Genomic DNA, 14461 nt, shown 5'->3' with positions numbered 1-14461 from the left:
CCCTCCCCTATCCTATCCTGTCCTCTCCAACCCTACCCTACCCTACCCTACCCTACCCTACTCTATCCAAGGGTAGGGGAGGAAGGGAATGAGAGGAGAGACGAAGAGGTAGAAAGGGGCGGAATGAAAGACCATGAAAGGAAGAGAAGGAAAGGACAGAAAGGAAGCGGATGAGAGAGAATGAAAGGAAGAATGGGAAAGAATAAAAAGAGAAAGAAATAAAAGAAAGGAAGGAAGGAAAGAGGAGAAAGAATAGGAATGAAAAAGGCGATAGAATGAAAAAAATGAAAGGAAGGAAAGGAGGGAGGAGGAAGAAGGAAAGAAAGAAGAAAGGAAGGAAGGAAGGAGGAAGAAAAGAGAAAGAAACAGGAAGGAAAGGGAAGAAAGGGATGGGATGAAAGAGAGGAATTAGGTCATGTCACCCACGTCTATCAACATGCGCCTCCACCCGCTCTCTCTCTCTCTCTCTCTCTCTCTCTCTCTCTCTCTCTCTCTCTCTCTCTCTCTCCTTCACATATGGGCAAACTAGTTTCCATTCTCTTTTCATCTGCTATCAATCCTTTCTCATCCTTTTCATCTGTCTTCTCTCCCCATACCTGTTCAAAATCCCTATCTCCCTGTCTATTTCTTATTCCCTTTTCTAATCCTCTTCCCCTTTTTAATGTGCCTTTTTACTACCCTTTGCTACTTCCCCTTCCCTTTTTAATATCATCTAGCATCCTGTATGTTTTTCTCTTACACGCCATTCCTTCCCTGTCCAACGCTCTCCCTATTTCCAATTCCCTTTCTGTTGCTCTCCCTACCTTTCCAATGTCCCCCCTACCTCTCCTTCCCTTTTTATTATCATCTAACCTCTTCATTCCCTTTCTGCTGCTCTTCCCTACCTCACCCTCCTTTTTCCACTGCATTTCCCACCTTTCACTCCCTTTTAAATAAACCCCATTTTTTTTGCAGCTTCCCTTTCCGTTGCCATTTTCTACCTCCTCTTTCCGTTCTATTGCCTCCCTGCCCTTGTCCCTGTCTCTCTCTCCCTTTGCACTCGCCCTTCCTTCCCTCCCTTTGCACTCGCTCCTCCCTCTCTCCCTTAGCACTTGCCCCTCTCTCGCCCTTTGCACTCGCCCCTCCCTCTCTCCCTTTGCACATCCCCTCCCTCTCTCCCTTTGCACCATCCCCTCTCTCTCTCTCTCCCTTTGCACCATCCCCTCTCTCTCTCCCTTTGCACCATCCCCTCCCTCTCTCCCTTTGCTTCCGCCCCTCTCCCACGTCAGGGCTGGATGCAGTACAGGTCAGCTCACTAAGGAGACACCACCCTCTCCTAACACCATACCTAGCCACTTCTTAAGCAAGGGCGGCACCACATAAACAGTCGGGGCGTAGAGAAAGAAAGGAAGGAAGGAAGGAAAAATGAAAGAAAATGGAAATACGGGCCATCCCAGTGAAGGGAGTAAACAAAAGTGGACTCATATTTCACATGTGTCAGTCGGTTTGTTGTTATGGTGAAGGAAATCTCGGTTTTGGTACCATGGTTGTATTCTAAGTGGAGATTTCGTAACCCCTTTTCCTTACCGATTTATTTTGCACGTCACACCTCCATCCTCCTGCATGTTACTGATACAAGCTATGATATTAATACACTATAAATAACATGCAAGAGAATGGTAAAAGCGCAGTAAGTAAAATAAATCGCTATGGAAGAGGTGCTAACGACGCCTCTTACGCCATCAGGAATACGATAGTTCATTCGGATCGCATTCAGTACATGGTCACCTCAGCGACCTTGAACAGGAGTAAAGAAGGTTACCTCAAGGATCTGACAGGGAATGAGAGAGAGAGAGAGAGGAGGGGGGTGAGGGGTGGAAAGGGTGGACAGGTGAGGGGTGAATGTGGACAGGTGAGGGGTGAATGATGAGAGCTGAGTGAGGGGTGGAAAGGGTGGACAGGTGAGGGGTGAATGATGAGAGCTGAGTGAGGGGTGGAAAGGGTGGACAGGTGAGGGGTGAATGATGAGAGCTGAGTGAGGGGTGGAAAGGGTGGACAGGTGAGGGGTGAATGATGAGAGCTGAGTGAGGGGTGGAAAGGGTGGACAGGTGAGGGGTGAATGATGAGAGCTGAGTGAGGGGTGGAAAGGGTGGACAGGTGAGGGGTGAATGATGAGAGCTGAGTGAGGGGTGAGAGGGGTGAGAGCGAGAGAAAAGTGAATATAAAGTGTCAAAAAATGAGAGACAGCGAGGTGAGAGGGGAGGGGTGAGAGGGAGGGGTGAGAGGGAGGTGAGAGGGGAGGGGTGAGAGAGGTGAGAGGGGAGGGGTGAGAGGGAGGGGAGAGGAGAGGGAGGGGAGGTGGAGAGCAGAGGGGATGAGAGAGAGGGGTTAGAGCGGCGGAGGTGAGAGAGAGGGGGGATAGAGGGTGGAAAAAAAAAAACGAAGAGGGAGAAAGAGAGATGAGAGAGGAAGGGAAGGAGTGGAAGGGAGAGGAGAAGTAGAGAAAAAGAAGGAAGGAAGAAGGAAGTAGACAGTTTATGGGTGAGAGGAGAGAAAGAATGAGAGCTGAAAGTAGAGAGGAAAGGGATGAGAGGTGAGGGGGTGGAAAGGGCAGAGAGGTGCAGGAGACAAAGGGAGTGGACCATGTGTGAGTTAGGTAAATGGCTGAGATAAGAGGAAGGAAGGGGGAGAGGGAGAGGAGGGAGAGAGACTGGAGGAGAGAATGGAGGTGATGAAAGAGACAGAAGTAGTATGAGAGAGAGGAAAGGATGGGAGAAGAGAGGAGGGATGGAGGAAGGGTCAAAGAGAGGGAGGAAAGAAGATAGGAGGGGGAGGGGGAGGGATAGGGAAGATGACGGATGGTGTGAATAATTTAAAAAAAATGGAAGGAAAGAAAAGAAGAGGTGAGAAGAGGGAAAGGAATGGGAGAGGGACGAACACGAAGAAAAGAGGAGAGATAAAAGAAGAGCCGAAGAGAGGAGAGGAAAGGAAAGGAGAGGAGAGGAAAGAAGTGGGAGACAGAGATGAGGAGATAGGAGGAGAGGAGAGAGAACACAAGGGAGGGGGAGAGGGGAGGGAAGTACAAGGGTGGAGGTTAAGGCCAACTAGTCAAAGGTGAACGGGGATAACCATCTTAAACACACAATTAACCTACACTCAACATCAGTCTCTCTAACCACCCTTTTACAGCTAATTAAATGTACCAGATTAGTCTCTGATTTAAATATAAGTATTATAAGACCTGTGTGTGTGTGTGTGTGTGTGTGTGTGTGTGTGTGTGTGTGTGTGTGTGTGTGTGTGTGTGTGTGTGTGTGTGTGTGTGTGTGTGTGTGTGTGTGTGTGTGTGTGTGTGTGTGTGTGTGTGTGTGTGTGTGTCAGACAAGGATGAAGCGACTTAATTTTCAGAACAACCAGTCTGAAGGCAAGGTCACAGAATCATGTCAAATGTTCAGCACTAAGAACAAGGCGAGTGTGTCACTCTCTGAATGTTTTTTTTTTTTAATGTGTCCAACTCCGGGTACAGACCTGACTGACATGCATATAGAACAAGACACAAACAGATACACAGCAACACAGAGATAATTATATAAACAAATCATAAGTGTACTCACCTTCAGGGTCAGTCTCCCATACGAACTCCATGGACGGGACGGAGAACCTGACCTTAGACACTCCAGTGACCCCGGGGCTGCCTAGGTCACTGCCCCCACCCCCACCACCACACCCCACGCCCTCGTCATCTACCCCCACGCCCATACTGCTCGACCTAACTTTCATCACACACAGGCAGAGGAATCCAACTCGGGTCCTGGCGATTGTTGGTTCTGTCTCTATTTATCCTTTACATTGTGCAATTTAAGTGATTTAGTGGGGTATCTGGTTTATGTTTCTAATCACTGTTTTATATTGTTCTCTCACGAATTCGTCTTTTTTTTAATACAGTATCTTTATCTTTACATTTCTGGGTTTAAGTCCTTTCCCTGGGTATTTGGGTTCTATCAATATTTTCTATTCTTTTTACCTGCCCATTCTTTCTTTCTTTTTTCACAGTGTAGGATTACTTCGTTTTACCATGTTATTTCCAGTACTTCACTTAACTCGTTCACGTTAAGTAAGGACGGAGAATTACTTATAATTTGTTTCAAAATAAAAACTCGTCTCGTTGCCTCCCCTGTTGAAAAAGAATAATACTTTCATAAACAAGCGACGACGCTGGGATATCTAACCTTCAGACAGAATACACCTGAAAGCATTAGGGAAATTCACTGACTTCACAGCTCAACATTTAAGTCATTAAACTGCAGGTACGTAATATGTGTTGCAGGGTTTCCTTTGTAGCTACGATCATCTCTACCAACATTACACTACCACTACCCCATCCACATACCGCAACTACTACCATCTTAACTACAACCATCAACCACTACCACCATCCTGAAGTCCACGGCTGGAGTGATGAAACAAGAATTGCCTAAGCCACAGGTACCAGCTCCCTCCCTCCCCCCCCCTCTCTCTCTCTCTCTCTCTCTCTCTCTCTCTCTCCTCAGGCTGGGTGAAAAAAATATGCCCAAAGGTTTCATGGCCGGCGAGGGAATGGAACCCAGAACTTATCGGCTGCAAGAAGATACTTTCGATATTTTTTCCGTTCCCTGGGTCCACATACATCTTTACATGTCACCCCATAAGCGCTAAAACCCACCATTCGTTCTAAATACAAGATAGGTCTGTTACATTCTGGATTGGGGCATTGGTGTTATTATCATTATTAGTTACTTATGACATGTCGGTGGGTCTTGTGGAAAATCAGTAAAGTCTGTTTTAAAGAAATTCAAATCATCAAATTGTTACCTGCCCTAGCCGGGAACTGAACTCACGTCCATTCGAACAACACTACACTCCCTAGACAGACCCCAGGTGTATACCATTATGTATTGTGTTAACTTCTGCTTCACCGGAAGAAAATTGTAATCTCCGGTGCTCAAGGCCGCACCACCTGTTACCACCCCTGCTGCCCCTATCACCCACCCACCCAGCCATGCCCTCGCCCACCCACACCCTCCCACACTCCCCTACACCGACCCCCCTGCCCACCCACACCCGCCTCTCTGCTCTAAGGGTCACAGTCACACATAAATACCACTGGCATTTATACAGCCACTGTGCTGTAAGACTTCATCACCATTACAGCCTGGGATAGACCATACCCCTTATAGACCCGTGGATATAGGTTTAGTTGAACATACTCGTCCGGAGGTGGTCAGAATAAAATTATACGACACTCATGGCTCTCAATGGGATACTCATATGTTCGGCATTTTCTGTTGCGGACCTGTATGTACAGCTGCATACCGGCTTTTGCATTTTTCATGTAAAACGAAAAAAAAAAAAAAATCACTGGCTGCACGCATTAAATATATAAAAAAAAAAACCTTCCAGAAGTTACCAAAAAGAGGGCCAATGTTAGGATCCGCTCATTTCGGGACACCTGGAGACACTGCATTTAAAAGCCTGGAATTCACTAACTGAGGGAAGTAGAGAGACAAGTAACTTTTGAAAACGCATAACACTGTATTCTACATGGTACGATGAGCATCAGTGTTCAAACCGACCAATTAAAGTATGCCTATCCATTACTCTGTGCGTGTTGTTCAGAGAGTAAATATGGTCTTAGGCCTTCAAAAATGGCGACTGTTATTAATGAAGCAGTACCAGCCTAAAGAGATATTTATGCTGTCTGAAGAGGACGTTAGGTGGAGGAAAGGAGGAAAGTGGGAGAGATGGAGGGAGATCGTGGAGAAGGATTGATGGAAGGCACAAGGAGGTAGAATAATGAGACAGGGAGGAATGAAGAGGGAGAGAAAAAAAGGAAGGAGGGAAGAAAGGGACAAGGAGGAAGGATAAAGAGATAAGAAAGAAAGGAGAGGGAGAGGGAAAAAGGAAGGAAGGAAGAGGGGAAGGGAGGAAAAGAAATGGAGGGAATGAGAAGAAAAAACAAGAGAAGGGAGGGAAGGCACAGCGAATGACTCTTATTAATGGTAGAGAACATGCCTAAAGAGATTTTTATGCTGTTTTGGGAGGAGTACGTTGGATGGAGGGAAGGGATGGTTGGAAGGAAGGAAGAAGGAATGGAGAGTGAAGGAAAGGAGGGAGGGAGAAGAGGAGAGATAAGGAGGAGGGAGGAAGGGGAGAGGAATGGAAATGAGAAAGAAGGAGAGATGGAGGAAGCATGGAAGGAAGGAGAGAGAGAGAGAGAGAGAGAGAGAGAGAGAGAGAGAGAGAGAGAGAGACAGACAGACAGACAGAGAGACGAATTGCTGAAGGGGAAAAGGAAAAGCACAGACAACTAGATAACAAAACGAAGAAATTATACGAATTTTTATAGTGGTGATGAGGAAGAAGATGGAGAGGAAGAAAGGGAGAAGAAAATGAAAAAGAATAATAAAATGAAAATAAAGAGTAAGAAAGAAAGGAAAAGGAGGAGAAGTAGAAGAGAATGAGACACAGAAGACATAAGAAAAGAGAGAGGGAAAAGAAAGCTCAGGAGAGACAGAATAATAATAACAAGGAGAGACATGGAAAGGTGAGAACAGATGAGATATAGAGACAGCGCCTAAAATTCAAACTCCGAGGAAGTCCATATAGACATTCTCAAATATCTCCTCTAATCCCTCACTCTAACACCTAACACCTATCACAACTAAAACCTTGCACCTTTAACTCCCTTCTAGCACAAAATTTGGACAACTCAAATGTGTGAAACTGTGTGAAAATGTGAAAATTAAAGACATGTGTGGGTGGGTTGGGCTGTGAGTTTAGTGACATCTGGCATCCTTTACCGTTGCCACCTTGACCATTCATTCTTGATGTACACACACACACACACACACACACACGTATATATGCACATTCCCTAATAAATACACGGAAATAACCAATCATCAAAATACACACAGACACACACACACACACACACACACACACACACATACTCACCGCCACGTACACATACACTCATACATACAAATACACATAACCACTTAAGACTTATACATAACATAGGGTACATTTAGCCTTGTCTTTACATGATACACATTCAAAACACGACAACTACATGCCTAGACTATCGTATACATGGTCTAAATTTACACACACATACATATACTGTACACACATGACTACATTAAAAGCATATATAAATACATATAACCTTGCTATTTCAAACACAATGAAAACATACACACACACACACACACACACACACACACACACACACACACACACACAGAAAGACGGACAGACATTCAAACACACAAACAGGCCTACATTTACTTACAAGCATACACATACATGGCCACACTAAAAGCACACAAAAATACACGAGCCTGTTTACACAAGCACACATGCACATACATATTCACGGCACAAACAGTAGGGGTAGAAACGCATACACATTTGCATAAACACAAACAGCTCGTACCAATCAGCAGGGTGAACACAAATCTTACACACACACACAGTTATCTGTTCAAGGATATATCATTCACACACACACACACACACACACACACACACACACACACACACAGTTATATGTTCAAGGATATATCATTCACACACACACACACACACACACACACACACACACACACACACACACACACACACACACTTGTAAAGCAAAAATCTTGAATATCTGTGTTCGGCAACGGGACTATCCCCTCTCCAATGTCTATATTAATTCTTATATCCAACACCTGCATATTTAGCAAGCCCTCTAATCTTGTATCCAATCTGTCTACATTACTTCTCTGTCTCATGGTCGGTATAACTCTAACAGTGTACTTCTGGCGACGCCGGACGCTTTTATTCAGCTGAGTCACGGGAGCTTGAGTGACCCCCTAATTAACCCTTTCCATGTTGAGGCACGAATTTGGAGTGGTGTACAGAAAAGGCGAAATGTTGTACGGGATATGTTCGTGACAGAGGGTATATAATCCATCGGTATAATCAACAGTGAAACCATTTGCACGTACATCAAAGGGCATGTTACCTGCACCCACTCCAAATGACCGCCACATTTTAGGGCAAACCCTGGACCTGGGGCTTGCGAATCACGAAATGACTACGCTAACCACTGATCCACTGCAGGCCCCTGACAGTCATGGTGGTGGTAGTAGTAGTAATAGTAGTAGTAGTAGTTGTTGTTGTTGTTGTTGTTGTAACCCTGGGCTCATCTGAACATGAACCCGGTGGTATGCAGGCTGCAGTGCACCATCCTCGGTTCGGGGGACAGGGAGAATACAGAGGGACGTTTGTATAACCGGGCAGCTCCACTGCTCGGCCATATCTGTACCACCACGTGAAGAAGTCCCTCCCCAGCACCCACAGGCACTTAAATACTTACACGGCGTGTTAAATGAGACGAAGAAATTTAACACGGTTGGCTGACGTTGTGGTATGCATAGGAAAGGAAGGTAATGAGAGAGAGAGAGAGAGAGAGAGAGAGAGAGAGAGAGAGAGAGAGAGAGAGAAAGTGTTAATGTGTAGGTATTTATGTGTACTGTATGTTTAATATAAAATGTAGAAAGAGTTGGGTGTACGTGCATGTGTATGTATAGGTACAGGTGCATGTTGAATATAATACCTTAGCTCTGTGTGTGTGTGTGTGTGTGTGTGTGTGTGTGTGTGTGTGTGTGTGTGTGTGTGTGTGTGTGTGTGTGTGTGTGTGTGTGTGTGCAGACTCCTTCAGCCTGCAGCAGACAACGCCTTCAAGTTAAATACCACCACCTACACTGTCTGCTGGCCTAGAACTATTCTTATCTGCATACACCCACAATGCACACACACACACACACACACACACACACACATAGACACCTCAAAAATAACCAAAAACTGTAACTAAATCTTAAAACAATGAAAAAGTACGCTGATGATTGTATGAAAGCCCTTTATACAGAGCTTGTAATAATAATGTAGCATTGTGGACACAGATCAAAAACGCAAAAATTACCAAAAGCAAATTTTGAACGAACTTGGAACTGACGATTGCATTCAGTTATAGACGATAAAAAAAAACTTGTAGGCATTATCAAGCAGTAAGATTTCTGATATCAGGACACGATTTTTATTACGTGACCTGCTAACAGCCACCGTAACAAACTCATTAGTGATATAAAGTGAAAGGCCAGACTCTGCATGATTGTCACTTCCCATAATAGCATTCCTTTGAAGTGTAGGACTACCGTGATTCATTTCAAGGTAGATGACCAGCCTACTTCCCTTGGTGGCATGATCGACAAACTTCCAATCACTTCTTGGGGATCTAAATTAAGCAAGACAGGCACTCCGACCGGGGCGCACTAACCACAATGCCAGAAGGCGCCTAATAAGATAACATGTATTGTACAAAGATATGAAATGCGCTTCAATGACGTGACCTACAAAGCATTAACAATCTCATTATCGATAAATAATGAATCATCTGATATCATTTGTCGTCCTTATGTCGGCTGTCAACGTGCAGTAATCAGCACAAGGTAACAGTGTAATTCGACAAGCATTATTATTTCGATGGCAATATACCATTCTCTCTCTCTCTCTCTCTATCTATCTATCTATCTATCTATCTATCTCTCTCTCTCACACACACACACACACACGATTGGCTATTCATTTAAACGCCTTTTAATTGCACAAATCATAATGTGTTCTTTAAATTTCATTCTTAGTTTCAGCCATGTGTTTTTGTTTACGATTTTAGTAGTAGTAGTAACAGCAGCAGCAGCAGCAGTAGTAGTAGTAGTAGTAGTAGTAGCTTGTAGTTACAACCCCAGGCTCCTCTGTGTGTGAACCCAGTGGACTGCAGGCTGAAGCTGACCCTACCCTGCAGTCTATCAACCTCCTTTCGGGAGAAAAAAGAGGGAGTCAGGGACGTTTGTACAACCAGGCCATAGTTCCGTCCCACCTCCTGATGCCACCACGTGAAGGCATCACTCTCCAGGATTATTTTCATTCGTAATCAAGTCTGTTATTCACTACCTGGCCACGTGAAAATAAGCAGATTTCAGTTGACCGCAAAGAAATATTTCAATGTTTTTTTTTCGGAATATTCTTATTTGTTTCGGAAAAGGGAAATATTCACGTCTTCACCACGACTCCTTCAGAAAATGAATTAATAACATCGGAGGATACGCTCGTTTTAAAAGTCTTCAGTAATTCTTTCTTTTTTTTTTCAACACCTGTGACGGAAAAATATTCACTTATGCACCAACTCAAAAAAGAAAAAGGTAAATATATACACTGGAAACGAACTGTACATCGTCAGAATGCACTAAACAATGCAGTATGTCTTCGAAATACACTAGAAAAATACACACAGTCTTTGAAAATACACTAGAAATGTAAAGTACACTAAATTCATGTCTTCGTTCTTCGCGCCTGAGTGAGCACCGAGGAGCGAGAGAGCCACGGAACCTACCCCGCAGACCGCCCGGCACAGACTGACTGGCCAGGGGATGGGGGGAGTGGGGAATACGCTTATATTTGTAAAGCCTGGCACGGCAGACTTCGTGGCACCTTTTTTTACGAAGCCTCCAGTGTCACCTGGAAACTATCTATCTATCTACGTGTATCTATCTACCTGTCTATAGCCAGATGCCTAAATCCAGGAGGCAGTGGCCACAAGCAAACGGCCTCCATGTCCCCCTGTCCTCAGTCATCACGCTGCCCCCTCTATAATTCATCTTCATTCATTTTAACCAGGTGATGTTCGTCATTTTCCATCTTATTTTTCGTACCTCGGTGGCAAGAAAAAACAATACTGTGACTAACATCCCTTACAGAGCACTTCTTCGTGACTACTACAATAACGTTAGGGATAAATCTCTTGCTACACCTCAGCATTCAAGATGGAGAGATGGTAATTTCACGTACAACTGAAATTAATCTAACCAAACATGCCTAACCCCTTTCAGCTCAGTAGATGGCCAAGTGTAGCCTGGCTGGAGGCATGAAGTGACTAATAACCAAGGAGACTCATTCCCCTTTCATATCCAAGACCTATCGATTATATACAACCGCGACATATTATTCAACTTGTGGGAGTGGCCCAGTTCCGTCAGATAATAAAATCAACTAACGTGGGTGCAACAGTACCATTCATTAACCTCCATTGTAAGAGGGATTTGGTCTAATTCTTCTCACCGTGAGCGAGCAAGATAAGGTTATCAGTAAACACCTCTCTCTCTCTCTCTCTCTCTCTCTCCCTCTTGATTCATCAGGCTCAATCCTGACCCATGCTGACTTCCACAGATATCAGCATATCTCCTAAATTACTCTCTCTCTCTCTCTCAACTTCCTACCGCCCCAAGCTCCTGCATCACCATCATCGTCGTCATCATCCCTGTCTCTCTCCCACCTAATGTTAAGGTACCGTCGGATACGAAAGAAAAACAAAAAATATAATCGTTACTTATCAAGAATTAACATTTCTATACCAGAATAAAAAAAAAAAAATCTACCCACACAAGCACATCATTAACAAAACATTCTGAAAAACACATCCTGGCCAATCCCTGATCATACAAAGGCAGCGATCTATTTTTCACTGATGTCAGGTAGTAGCGTGCGTAATGGGGCGGGTGTCCATATAAAGGTGAAGTATTTGGGTAGGAGGGGTTATCTGATGGGAGACTGTGTGTAGAAGGCAGAGGAGATGTGAGATGCGGGATCCAGCTCTCTGCACCTCACACCAAAGCCATCATGAATTCATTCCAACGCCACGATCAGTTATCTTCTTCATACTTATTTTTCCTACTCTCTCTCTCTCTCTCTCTCTCTCTCTCTCTCTCTCTCTCTCTCTCTCTCACACACACACACACACACACACACACACACACGTACGTACGTTACACTCACAGACACAAGCATCGTTCAATCTCCCTATTAAACCACATCATCTACTGTATGTCATTAATGCAAATTCTGTTCATCTTGTGAAGTCCATAAGCATTAACTTAGGCCCCCATCATCATCATCATCATCAACCTTACCATCACACTTCCTTTTTTTTCATTCCCTTTATTTCCTCCCCATCATCATCATTCACTGGCACCTCCTCCTCCTCCTCCTCCTCCTCCTCCTCTTCTCAATCCATCACCACCACACAACCAGACTTTCCTTTCTCGACCCTCTTATTTCGTCAACCGGTATATGCTAATGTTACACAGCTTGCTACCAAATGTGGTGGGGAAGCTGCTATGGTCTGCTGCCCTGCCACAGTACTCTCTCTCTCTCTGAACCCACCCTTCAAGAAGCTTAAATCCACACACACACACACACACACACACACACACACACACACACACACACACACACACACACACACACAAAGACGAAGGTATCTGGACGCATTAGCTCACGGAACAATTATACCAAGACTGAGGAGACTTAGTGACAAAGAATGAAGGAATGATACCAAAATTAATAATGTTTGGATGAAAGGAAGAGACAGGAAGAAAAAGGATAAGAAACTCTGAGTAAATACAGTACAATATCGTCTCCATCACAGTACACAGAGACCATAATAAATCGTTAGGAAAAAGGTACTACGAACTCTCCAAAGCCAATGGGAGGATACGACTCTTCATGATCACGAAAAAGGTAAAAAAAAATCATCTAGGAGCTATCGGTGAGGCAGCTTTTACGGGCAGGCTTATGTCCGTTGCCGAGTTGGGTTTCTACAACAATCGGCACTCGTACATGTCGGCTTTTTCTTTTTTATTATTATTATTATTATTATTATTATATACTTTATTTTTTACGGCGCTTACGACATCCGACATCAGAACGTATGTAGTGAGTGATTTTTGTGTAAATAGCCGTGTTGGAAGTTTACTCGCAATGGAAACTCTGTTTGTTCACAATAAAAATATCCATAGTCTGAAATATGCAACAAAGAGTCGGTTCCACAATGATCAGTTATAACGAGAGAAGATTCGCTGATGTGCTGTTGACGTTATTCCTGCTGCCACCAGACGATTTTATATACTTTCTCCATCTTATCTTAGTCCTGATTTTCGCCCGTTCTGCGACGTATTTCACATAGCTCGGCGGCAGAAGACAGTGCTGCTTTCCACACCCTTTCCATAGCGCTTCTTCGTGACTAGCATCGTACTCTAGTGTCAATCTACTGTTACAGCCCAACATTCAAGACGGAGGGATATCATATTTAAGCCAAGTCAGGGTCAACAGAGTGCAATCGCAAGTGAGGTTAATGACGGCTGTAATTATGATGCCCGTCCAGTTCCAAAAGTCTCCCCTAAGCTGAATAAATTTGTCTGGAAACAGCAGGAATATATAGAAAATACCTCGTCGGGCTGAAGGGGTTAATGGATTCGGAGACCTTTTATTTTTTTAGATTTATTTATGCCTTTTTCCCCCCCCCCCTTACTTCTTAGGTCTAAAAGCTTGGTAAAAGGAAGGACATGTTATGGTGGAGTGGGTGTTTTAATGATGTGTGTGTGTGTGTGTGTGTGTGTGTGTGTGTGTGTGTGTGTGTGTGTGTGTGTGTGTGTGTGTGTGCGTGTGCGTGCGTGCGTGCGTAAAGAAAAAACTGGTTTGGCACAACTGAGAGGCGGTCGGCTAAGGACGCTGCTACTCGGACAAAAAGCTTAGGTTGACTGGACACAAAAAATCACAACAGATAACACTCCCTCGGTTGAATTGCCACTGGAAAGAATGGCCTCAATTAAAGATGAAAGAAAGCCAACAGTTTTGCATCTCCCTTCACAAAATCAGTGCCTGAAAGAAGAGACAAAATACCGAGACAAAAACTTCGGTTGACTGGATACATTGCCTCTATCATACCTTTAATTATGGACGACAATAATATTTCGGTTAAATTGCCAAAAGAAACTAAAAGGCGCTTAAACGATAAAAACTTTAGTAATTTCACATCTCCCGCCACAAATTCGACGGTACAAAAGACATATAATCATAATCCAATGCAGAGGGAGGGGGGGGGAATGTTGGTGATGTGTGTGAAGAATTCGAACCTCTTACAGTTACATACTGCGCCAATCACGAAGAGGTGCTATGGAAGGGATGTAGAGCCGAAACTGACACCTCTCCATACTGAATGTTGAGCTATAACAAGAGATTAACACAAGTACATAACGCTAGTTACAAAGAGGTGCTATGCAGAGGATGTAAAACCTAACATTATCAATTTCTACCACTGAGCTAAAGGAAATACGCTACAAAAGGACGCAAATCTGGGCTAGTTTAAGGTGCAAGAACTACAACACGATATTCGTGTTAATATTGTGTTACATATTAGTATTCAAGAGGGCGAGACGGCATTTTTAGACCAACATAGAGTGAAGACGGTGTAAGTGCTACAGGAGACGAAGCTATATGGTGTGGTGTGTTTGATGTCCATATAGGGAGTGAGATAATACACAGGGGAAGGGAAGGTTTT

The 14461-nt window shown here is 44.0% G+C and overlaps 1 protein-coding gene across 3 annotated transcripts in view; it reads right to left on the bottom strand.

The window, feature by feature from the left end:
- Positions 1–14461, bottom strand: part of LOC145405623 (uncharacterized) — a 73602-nt gene that overhangs the window by 22031 nt on the left and 37110 nt on the right. The window contains exon 1 of one of the 3 annotated variants that reach the window (XM_080276951.1): positions 3591–3669. The exons of the other annotated variants lie outside the window; for them this stretch is intronic. Coding sequence (XP_080133077.1) covers positions 3591–3621 — 31 coding nt within the window. The 5' untranslated portion in view covers positions 3622–3669. Of the gene's footprint in view, positions 1–3590; positions 3670–14461 lie in introns of those variants that run through there. 3 annotated transcript variants of the gene reach the window in all.

Source organism: Coenobita brevimanus, chromosome 67, assembly GCF_032717465.1.
Source record: "Coenobita brevimanus isolate Jiangsu-jjx chromosome 67, ASM3271746v2, whole genome shotgun sequence".
In the NCBI taxonomy this organism is placed as follows: domain Eukaryota; kingdom Metazoa; phylum Arthropoda; class Malacostraca; order Decapoda; family Coenobitidae; genus Coenobita; species Coenobita brevimanus.
The sequence above is the reverse complement of the archived record's forward strand: the minus strand, read 5'-3'. Positions and strand labels throughout refer to the sequence as shown.